This window comes from Phaseolus vulgaris, chromosome 2, assembly GCF_051622355.1.
Source record: "Phaseolus vulgaris cultivar YP4 chromosome 2, ASM5162235v1, whole genome shotgun sequence".
Taxonomy (NCBI): domain Eukaryota; kingdom Viridiplantae; phylum Streptophyta; class Magnoliopsida; order Fabales; family Fabaceae; genus Phaseolus; species Phaseolus vulgaris.
The window spans coordinates 12524103-12535000 of record NC_143499.1 but is presented as its reverse complement, the minus strand read 5'-3'; the positions used below and the strand labels follow the sequence as shown (position 1 = coordinate 12535000).

Genomic DNA, 10898 nt, shown 5'->3' with positions numbered 1-10898 from the left:
ATTCTTTCTTCAACAACAACAAATAGTGACATAAAAATACTTTAAGAACATAAACAGAAGAAAAAAAATTAATTTCTCAAACAATATTAGTTCCTCCGTGGAAAAGAGATTAAGTTGCACCCACAGGTGAGGTTTCATATTTAAAGCAAGACTATTACTTTTATTTTCTGAAAATAAAAGAAGGCGAAAAGATAATTGAATGAATGAATACGAAAAAGACGACCAAGTTTAATTGGATGCATTTGGGGGTGGGGATTCATATACCATTTATATAATTAATTTCTCTTTTTTTTCCTTCAATCAAATAATACTTTAAATCAATAAACTTATTAATAGAGTTGTAATTGTTTTTATCCGACATTACAGCAAATGACAAGAATTATATTAAAAAAATTGTAGTTTGGCTGGTCTAACACAGTTCAGTCACCTTCAATACAACTCACTTTTAAAATATTGTTCATTTTTTTTATTTAAAAATACTTTATAATATTTTAAGAATATAGTTTAAGATATTTAACAGCATCCCATGCTCTATCATCGTCATAATTTAGTGTTTTAATAATTTAAAATTAAAGTGAAATAATTTTAATTGTAATACAAAAATTGAGTAAGATTATCAAATGGGAAAAAGGGCGCATAAGTGATATATTAAAGAACTCGAAATGGTTAAAAAGAGCAGCCAGCGTGATTGGTGAAAAGAGGACTTAAGGTTTTCTCTCTCTTTCTGGAATCAATATTTTTTCTAAAGCTCTCAATCTCAACAACTGCATCAACAACCCATGGCTCTCTCAACTCTCTCTCGCCGCGGCCTCGGATCTACTCTCTTCAAGCCCCTATCCGCCGCCGTCTCCTCCCGCTCGATCTCCTCCGATGCCCCCCTCACCATCGAGACCTCTGTTCCCTTCACCGCGCACAATTGCGAGGCTCCCTCACGCGCCGTTACCACCTCCTCCTCCGAGCTCCTTTCCTTCTTCCGTCAGATGGCCCTCATGCGCCGAATGGAGATCGCCGCCGACTCCCTCTACAAGGCCAAACTCATCCGCGGATTCTGCCACCTCTACGACGGCCAGGAAGCCGTCGCCATCGGTATGGAGGCCGGCATCACCAGAAAAGACTGCATCATCACCGCCTACCGCGACCACTGCACCTTCCTCGGCCGCGGCGGCTCGCTGCTCGAGATTTTCGCGGAGCTGATGGGGCGCAAGGAGGGGTGCTCGAAGGGGAAAGGGGGTTCGATGCACTTTTATAGGAAGGAGGGTGGATTCTACGGTGGGCACGGGATCGTGGGGGCGCAGGTTCCGTTAGGGTGTGGTTTAGCTTTTGCTCAGAAGTATAGTAAGGATGAGACTGTGACTTTTGCCTTGTATGGAGATGGGGCTGCCAATCAGGGACAGCTTTTTGAGGCGCTTAACATTGCTGCTCTTTGGGATCTTCCTGCTATCTTGGTCTGCGAGAATAATCACTGTGAGTCACTTTCTTTGTTGCTGCATGTTTATTCAAAGGAAGGGAAAGTTGAGATTAGTTTCTTTAAATTTTTAAATTTATTTCTAATTTGTGCATAACTTAATTTTAGCTTATAGAAAAAAAAACTCCATTTTAATTTTGCTTTTGGGCAATCCTAATTAGAACGTGCTCTTAGAAGTTCTGATCTTTAGAGTTGAGTTTTTTATTTTTTAAGTGTTATAGTTGTCTCCGTTTTATATTTTAATCCTTGGACCAGAAAACTGTAAGATTTAGCATCTACAATTGCATAAAAGTTAAGTTTATGTCTGTGGCGTCGGCACGGGAGAAAAAATTCTGACAGTATAAAACTAGTACACTGATTTTCTGACGGTGATAAGCAGCTAGAAGAAAGTGGTCTAGGGAATAAAGCTTAAAATGCGAGCAAGTATAGGGATTTGGATGAATAGTTAAACTGTGTCGTTTTCTTTTGAACTGTATTTGTGACTCTGTAGTTTGGTTTCGGTGAACACAGATGGGATGGGGACTGCGGAGTGGAGAGCTGCAAAGAGTCCTGCTTATTACAAGCGTGGGGATTATGTGCCTGGCTTGAAGGTGGGTTTCGTTTTGTGTGTTTGGTTGATATGAAATTTTAGGGCGAATTTGATGTGCTTCTCTGTCAAAAGGGTGGGTTCATGTTTTGAATGAGGTGGGGCCTGCATGTAATTAACGCAATAGTTGAGAGTCTGTGTTGTTCTTGTAAGTTGAGGAAAGTAATGTCTCTGTACTTAATGGATTGTCTAATGTCTTGGTTTGAATGGATGGGTGTGTATTAGTTTGTCTGGACTCTTTGACTCATGCACGATTGCGTTCAGTGCTCTGGTTAGTGAACATTTGGTTCAGGTTATTTTGGAGAGACGGTTGCTTATTTTTGCTTGTTTTCTGAGATATTTTTTGGGAATAAGTAATCGTTTCTTCTAAAACAATCCCAACCAAGCATGCACTTATATTTTATTTTGACAGATAATGAATTTTGTTTTGTAAAGCATGGCACTATGAATATCTATTGCATGTACTGTAGTGAAAAAAAACTATGTTCGGATGTGTTGTTAAATTATCATGTTGTATGGTGATGTTATTTATAGATTGTACATATATCTTTATTGCCTATTGATTGATTTAATTTTCCCTGGATATGAGTTCTTTGAAAATGTAGATAGATGATGACTGTTAGTTATATTATTAGGTTCTCTCACTCTCCTTTTTGTTTATTTCAATCATATTCAAGGCCATTGCTTCTTGATGTTGTTTTTGTTTTTAAATAAAGGATCTTTAGGTCTTGTCAGTTCTCTTCAAGGGTCTGAATGAGGTTCTGGTTTTTGCATGTTTCCTGTTCTTGCATTGGATGTTGATACATTGTTGACTTTCCTTTAGCCTAATCTTTGGTCTCTGTTCCTTTTTTCATGTAGTAGGACTATATTGGCTGTATGATGTACTTATTTGTTGGACTTTGCTATCATAGTTTCAAGTCTGTATTTTGTGGATGTTGGTATGCACTTGTATTTAGCATTCCTGTCCGCATATCTGTAAATAGGGTGATTAAGTATACTTAGTGGCCTTTTTAAAACAATCTTTTTATTTTTTTAACAAATATTTTTACTACGCACAGGTAGATGGCATGGACGTTCTTGCTGTTAAGCAAGCTTGCAAATTTGCAAAAGAACATGCCTTGAAGAATGGGCCCCTTGTGAGTTAATTTTTTCACTGTTATGTATGCTTGAATTTCTCTTAAAATTAATTATTCGCTGTTGGATGTTTTGAATTAGCCATTCATACCAAAGGTTGTCATTACACTGTACGTAGGGACAGAACAACTCTTTTTTGTTGTTTATCAGATTGTCTTAGCCTTGCCTTAGTGACAGGGTCATATACTTGTTGATTAATTTTCTAATAATGAAAAGAATTACTTAAAGCTGGTCAAATTAACCATAAAAATGTTTGGTTGAAAGTATAGATCTGTAAATTAATGCATATTGAGCGCATATACAGGACAACATTGTCTGGAACTAGTATTTGAAACCACGAAAAGAAGAGATGAAGAGTGACAGGAAAGAGAAATAAAGTATAGAATAGAGTAAAAGAGAAAGAAATGAGAAAAAAGATGGAAAGACTGAACTGTGATTAAGTTGAAAGGATGGAGGTGGTTGAAAACCTTGCAGTGAGTCATCAAATCCCCCCAACGTATGTGGGTTGTGTAGAGATTTCAGTAGTTTCAACAATTCATAGTTGTATAAACAAATACTCATATGCAAGTTTGTCTTAACTAATAATACATCTAGTAACCATTCCTAATATACCTTCTTATAACCGCTACTGATAGCTTCTAGTGGCCACTGTTGATAATTATCATAATCTTGATTCTTCTTTCTTCCTCGAGTCTTGCCTTTCAATTCTATTCTTCCTGAAGATAAATGTATGCCAACTTGTCAATAATTCTGATAATAAAATGTAGATAATTAAGATCACTTGCCTGATTTGTAGGACCTGACATCAAAGCTGTTTGGTTGAATTTTATCCATGGTCTGTATCTGGATCATTTAATTTATTTTTGAAGTTTAGGGAGTTGATTTTTGATTTACTTGGAATTCATTTTTCTAAACTCCAATAATTCTTATGAAATAGCATCATACTCGGAAGTTTGTATCCTTTGACGAATTATCATCTGATTAAGAAGCCATTGAGGCGCTATGAATTCTGTTTCTGTACTTAGCTAATTAATTGAAGTTTGAACCATGGGAAGAAATTATTTTGCTGAAAAGTAGTTGAATGTTACTGCTGGTACCAGTCATTGATGTGACGAATGTATTGATTCACTTTTTGAAATTTTAAAAACTAGTTTATCATCTTTTGTTGACAGTAGGTTGAGCATATTATTCATTATTTACAAATAAAAAATATGATTTATTGTTTGATTGTTTACATGATTTAAAATACGGTTTGCCTTTTCGCATATACTGCTCATCACCTACTGTATGCAAAAGGAGTTTATCATCATCCTTTTAAAAGGTTGTGACTTGGTCCAATAGTAATGGATCCTTTTTACTAAAGATATAGTCAACGTAGTTAAAATCGCGAATAAAATCGCAAAATCGTACGATGCAGCGAGTTTGGAGGCCAAACCAAGGTGACTTGGCCGGTGGATTGGTGTCAGAGCGGATCGTACCGCATCGCCACGCAGCTTGGTGGATTGCATCGAAGGACGTCGTCAAGCTACCTTGTACCCTAGCGCGGCATTTTTTACCCCAAAATTTTTAACCTAGCGCGAGCATTTTAAGGCCGAATGTGGCCGAGTGCGGCCCAAAATCATATTTTTGAGTGAGTGAAGTGGGAAAGAGTAGAGTGAAGAGTGAAAGTTACTAAATAGTCACAAACCCTAAAGAGAGAAAACAAGCACTGCAGAACTCCACCGGCACCGCTGTTGTGTTCTCCGCCACTGCCTACGCTCGTGGTCACAATATCCACCGTTTGCCATCGCCGCCGCTCGCGAACGCCACTGCCGTTGCTCATGTTCTCTTCTCTCATTCTCCATCACAGTCACGGTGCTCATTGAACTTAGGGATGATTTGGTTGAAGTTGGAGAAGTTGAACCTATGGATGATTTGGAGGTTCCTCCAATTGCTGAGGATGATGAAGGTCATGGCATAGAAAACATTAATGAAAATGAAGATCTTGTAAAAGAGGATGGTGATTATCCTTTAATTAATATGAAGGATTTCCTTTGATAGTTTATTTGTATTAGATATTTGTGAAGTTAGTTATTTTTTTATGAACAAGTTATGATTTATGAAACTGTTTCCAGTTGTGTTATGTATTGAATATTATTTTTCATATATTAGTAATTCTTATGAGTCGAGTTACAATCTTTTAGATCCTTCCCGATCCTTGTACGAGTTACTGAGTTTGACTACATTGCATATAGTACAGCATCATATGAATTGCATGACTTAAAAGAGTTGGTAATATACCTGTCATTTGTGTTGCTCTGATTAAATTATCAAAATTTATTCATTTTTATTTTATTGATTTCTCTTCCTTTCGTCATTATTCTGTCCAGATTCTTGAAATGGATACTTATAGATACCATGGTCACTCTATGTCTGATCCTGGCAGCACATACCGCACACGTGATGAAATATCTGGTGTGAGACAGGTTTGTTACACTACTCCCCATCTTACAATATCTTAGTAGTTAATTATTTTAAGAGGTTTATTTTAATTATTTTTCTTGGCTGCTATGATTGTAGGAGCGGGATCCAATTGAGAGAGTAAGAAAGCTGTTATTGTCTCATGACATTGCTGCTGAAAAGGAGCTAAAGGTGATAACGATATTGGAGTTCACTCTTAATCCCTCGAATTGGGAAACTTGATATTTTCAGAATTAGTTATGCATAACAGGCAATGGTTTTCTTTTTTATATCTATGGCTAAATTCACTCTGGTTGTTTTCCTGAAGACAGTCCATAATAGAAACTTCATTCTTTATAATGTTGAAGGGTATCTAATTTATCTAAAAGATTTTAGGAATCATCTTATACAGGCATGAAATTAGAGTACAAGCGGGGCTGGTAGTCCTTTATGGTACTATTCTATGGAGTTTAATTGTCCCTATAAGTATTTCTGCTGTATGCAAAGATGAATTTATCGATTTTGTGGTTCACAAATAATATTTCAGGGTTAACTTCAAATTTTGTTATATTTAACCATTTTTCTGTGCATGGGTTTTTGTGATTTTAGGTAACATTTGTTTGAAGTTTGAGCAGTTTATGGTTTATTATGCAAATGTCTTCATGTGTATTATGTAACAGTTGAATTGTGATGGAATGCTAGTCAAATATATTAATTTCGTTTCCTTCTTGTAGGACATTGAAAAAGAAGTCAGAAAAGAAGTTGACGAAGCCATTGCTAAAGCAAAGGTGAAAAACATAACTTTTCTATTTATTCTCTTGGCTGATAATTCGTTTCTGTATGCCTTATATTTTCACACCCTGTAATGTCCATATATCGTTTACGATCTGGGTTTTGTGTTCATTTCTATTTCCAGGAGAGTCCAGTGCCAGATCCATCTGAGTTATTTAGCAATGTGTACGTTAAAGGTTTAGGAGTTGAGGTATGAATTTCATCCAAACTGCAATAGCTTAAGAATTTATAGAATGGATATATATATATATATATATATATATATAATTGAATAGTTTGGTTCAGTATTTATACAGTTCAAATATCAATTTCGGGGAAGTGACAGGATCATTGGTTTTTAAGATTACATTTAAAAGATGCAACTGCACTCTCACGTTGAAACAATTAATAATTGATTTGTTCATACATACATACACATGTATCCCTCCCTAGGTTTCATTATTTGCATTGGTGAATAACATTAGTTAAGAGATGGTATGCTTAATACTTATGATTGGTGGTGTTATGTATTGCAGGCATTTGGTGTTGATAGGAAAGTACTGAGAGCTACTTTACCATAATGAAGAACTTGGTCCTCTGAATAGCTTACCACCATCTGGTAGCAGAGTCATGGAAATAATGAAGAATAAAAGGTTCTACAGCAGGGTCCTGTCTCCCCCTATTTGTTGAGTTTTTTACCCTCGTATATATTGTGAATCTATGCTTGGGTAGCAACGGGGCGGAATTATTATTTTTTTTGCCATGTAATTTTTTTGGAGGAAACTCACAGCCAAAGCATCATTGTGATTGATGCAACTCAACTGGGGTGTTTTGCGGATTTCAGGAATACATTGTGCACACTATATTTGCAAATATGTAGTTCAGAATCATTTAGACACACATCTCACTCATACACTTCAAAATCACAACTATTTAACTCTAACCCAAACACCCAATTTAATTTCAGCTATATTCAACACAAACATGCAAAATGCAACATTTTACTATTTTGTTGCATACACTAGACAAATAAGTTGTGTTTTTTTTTTAAATAAAAAGGTTACTTGTTAGACATGAATGAGGTTCCCTCTAGATTGGCACCCAGAGTTCAGATAAGTTGTGTTATTTTTACAATATTTTCTTCATTATTTACTTATATTTTTTGAGTAATCTACTCTATCTTATACTTCCTTCTCATTTCATCTTAGTAATAAAATAATATAGTAAAATTATTGTGGAGGCATAGACTTTTTCTCGACTGTTTTGTGCATTATGCATTATGCATTAAACGGCTAATAAAAAAAAGAAATGCATTGAATTAATCATGCATCAATTTGTTTTGTCATACGATGAGAGAACGAAAATATGTTTTAAGTTCATCAATAGTATAAATTTATATTAATTTTTTTTAATATTTACTTTGAATATTCTCATGTATACTCAATAAAAATTAAAACAATAAATATATTAATGATAAAGGAGATTGAGAGAAATAGAACTAAAAGAAATTATTCCCATTAAGATAAAAAAAAATTGTGAATAGTATTATTTTTTGTTTTTTTAAAAGATCAGAAGCATCAAGTTCATCATGGCTCATGCCTCCTCTCACTATTATTAACTATTAGAATTTTTCATTCAGTCCTTTTAGTAGCAAATTTTTTTTTCCTTTTGGTACAGATTTGTTCTAATTCAATACATATATCATTTATGATTTTTTTTTGCTATTTATCGGACAAGTTTTCATATGATAAAAATTGAGTATGTAATTCAATTATATAAATTGTAATGACAAAATATACTACTTGCTGCTTTCTAAATGTCACAATTTTTTTTTAGATTTTTATTTATTTAATTTCAAAATTTACCCTTCATCTTATCTTTCTAAATGTCACGATTGTTCTTTTATTATTTATATCCTTACCCTTCATCTCATCTTTAATTAATTTACATATATGTATTTGTTCTGATATAAATTAAAAAAATAAAATAAATAATTTTAGAAATACTTTATTAAATTAAAAATATATTTATTTTTATTTTTAAAAGAAAAACTTTACGCAATGTTACCAAAGAGCGATGCACTGGATCCATTCATGCATTAATTAAGCCATTAACCCAATACACATTAACTACTCATTATAAGATTATAAGGAGAGAGAAAAAGTGTTGAAGATCACACTAGAGAAAGAATACCAAAGAGGAGTTTTTGTTTAGGAAATAATTTAATATTTACGTGATAGTGTCATACAATATAAAAATTTATCATATGAATTTGAAGAGGCTAAAAGTAGTTCATATATTGTTGTGATATATAGGTATGGGAATATAAGTATATCCTCTGACATGTTAGACCACAATCGTCTAATGTATAAAAATAGATAGTTTAATATCTAAAAATATATATAAGCAAGAGAAAATGAGGGTTATTTAACACATATTAGATCAGAAATGTTTTTTTGTATAGAAGACAAAATCCATCTAGCAGATGAGATTGTTCTTTATCGGTATTAGTTTGTTTTAATTAGAGTTTTCAAAATTTATATAAATAGGTTTTGTGCTATGAATAAGATTAAGTTTTTAGAGTGTGGAGTTTTCAATAATCGAAATAATAGTTTTTCATTTTTCCTTACCTAGATTATGGTGTTTTTTTTCTTCTTCTTCGTCACAACTTCTCCTTCTTCATCACACTCTATGGCTTTTATAGTTTTGCCCTTTAACTATTTTACGTTTTTACCCTTCTTTAATGGGTTATCATCCTCTAAATGATATCAGAGCATGTTATGTTTTGTTGCTATTTGTTGTGTTTTTTATTTTTTCTTGATAATATTTTTTAAAGGTCAATGAAGTAATCATTATAAGAAATTTTTCTTATCATTGATCAATGCCTAAATCTTAGTAGTACCTATTATTTTTATCCTGGAGTAAATCCAAGACTGATTTTTGTTTTGTTATCCTTTAATAAAACTAACTATTACATTTGGAAGAAGAAATATGAAGAAGACTCTTTTATGAAAGAACAAATTGAATTCTTTTGTGCATATCAAATGCTATAAATAATTTTTGGAAACAATGTGAATATCAGAATCAATAATAATCAACAATTAAATACTTAGGTATCACTGAATCATAATCTTTTAAATTTTAGAATAATAAAAACATTATATTCCCAAAATTTCATTTGTATTATATTTCTTAAAAACTTTACAAGTCTCTATAATTTTTAAACGTTGAAATCAACCAGACATTAATGAAGATTTATTTTATCAAAATATACTTTCTAAAAACATTTTAAGACTAATTTTAACACTGTAAATTCAAAAACTTTATAATAATGAGTTCTTTATTATTGTTTTGGTGTATCAGTCCATAAAATAATTTAAAATCATCAAAGAAGTTATTTTTCATTCAAAAATCATTAACACAATCAAGATATATAGTTTTTTAATTGCTTTATTTGAAGTTCAAAATATAGAAACTTTTCAGAATTAATCCTTTAGTTCTTTTAAATGAAAACGTTGATTTGTATGATCAAATGATATTAAAAAATAATCAAACAAGGTCAGAAAGCATTTTAAGAACATTGAGATTGAGTTTAGATATTCTTAATACATTAGTTTGTCTAATGTGTAAAAGATGAAGTGATTTTCTAATAAACAGAAAAGACAAAGTGACTGTCAAATGGGTTCATGATTATTTTTCCGTCTAACTCATCTTGTTTCTTTGAAATCATCTAGCATGTTGCAATGAGATTTTTTTACGCGTTCTTGTACGATGAGACCGTCTAGCAAGTCTTTTCATAGTGAAACTATCTAGCATGTTAAAATTGTATAGTTAAAGTATCTAATGAGCTTAAGCTTTGAGAGATCATCTAACAATTTTAATATTTTAGGACCTTCTAACATGTTTAAACTTAATAGATTGTTTAATGTGTCTTTGTCTAGTTCTACACATACAATAAAATCTTATAGTGTTTGTTATCATCAAAACTCATAGGCTCTCTTATTATGAGATAATATAATAGGTGTTAGACCATCTATCAAGTATTGGACCGTCTAACGTCTTAACAAATTTTTTTGTTAATATCGTTCTTAACTGGAAAGGACACAATATTGATCTTTGGAATTATAGACTAGCACATCCTAATAGCAAAACCATTCAATAAATGTGAAAAAAAAAATCCTTATGTGCATTCTATTTCTAAGATTGCTTGTGATATATGTCACTTTGTCAAACAACATAAACTACCCTTTTAGAAAAGTACGCCATATTTTTTAATGCTTTGTTTGGATGAGAGAGTGGATTTGAGATGATTTGAAGGAAAAGTGTAAAGAAAGTTAAGGTGTTTGGATTAAGGTAAATAGAGTGGAAAATGTAGGGAAAGTTTATGAAAGTTTGTGAGTGATGTGATATATATGATTGAAATTATATTTTTTTTTAATTGATAAGAATGTAAGTTTACAAATTTACCCTTATATCTAAAAATTGTTAAAAAATTAATTTGAT

General features: G+C 32.6%; 1 protein-coding gene across 1 annotated transcript; it reads left to right on the top strand.

Annotated features, from left to right (window-relative positions):
* Positions 1–621: 621 nt before the first annotated feature.
* LOC137810687 (pyruvate dehydrogenase complex E1 alpha subunit) lies at positions 622–7295 on the top strand. Its single transcript, XM_068612075.1, has 8 exons — positions 622–1464; positions 1976–2055; positions 3110–3187; positions 5555–5650; positions 5745–5816; positions 6359–6412; positions 6541–6606; positions 6932–7295. Exons 1-8 carry the CDS (start codon positions 780–782, stop codon positions 6974–6976), a joined length of 1176 nt encoding a protein of 391 aa, XP_068468176.1. The 5' UTR covers positions 622–779; the 3' UTR covers positions 6977–7295.
* The last annotated feature ends 3603 nt before the right edge of the window (positions 7296–10898 follow it).

Bases quoted from the DNA above. Each gene is read 5' to 3' on its own strand.
- LOC137810687 (XM_068612075.1), top strand. From the start codon at position 780: ATGGCTCTCTCAACTCTCTCTCGCCGCGGCCTCGGATCTACTCTCTTC. The intron at 1,465-1,975 runs GTGAGTCACTTT...CGGTGAACACAG, and splicing joins GGTCTGCGAGAATAATCACT to ATGGGATGGGGACTGCGGAG. The intron at 2,056-3,109 runs GTGGGTTTCGTT...TACTACGCACAG, and splicing joins ATTATGTGCCTGGCTTGAAG to GTAGATGGCATGGACGTTCT.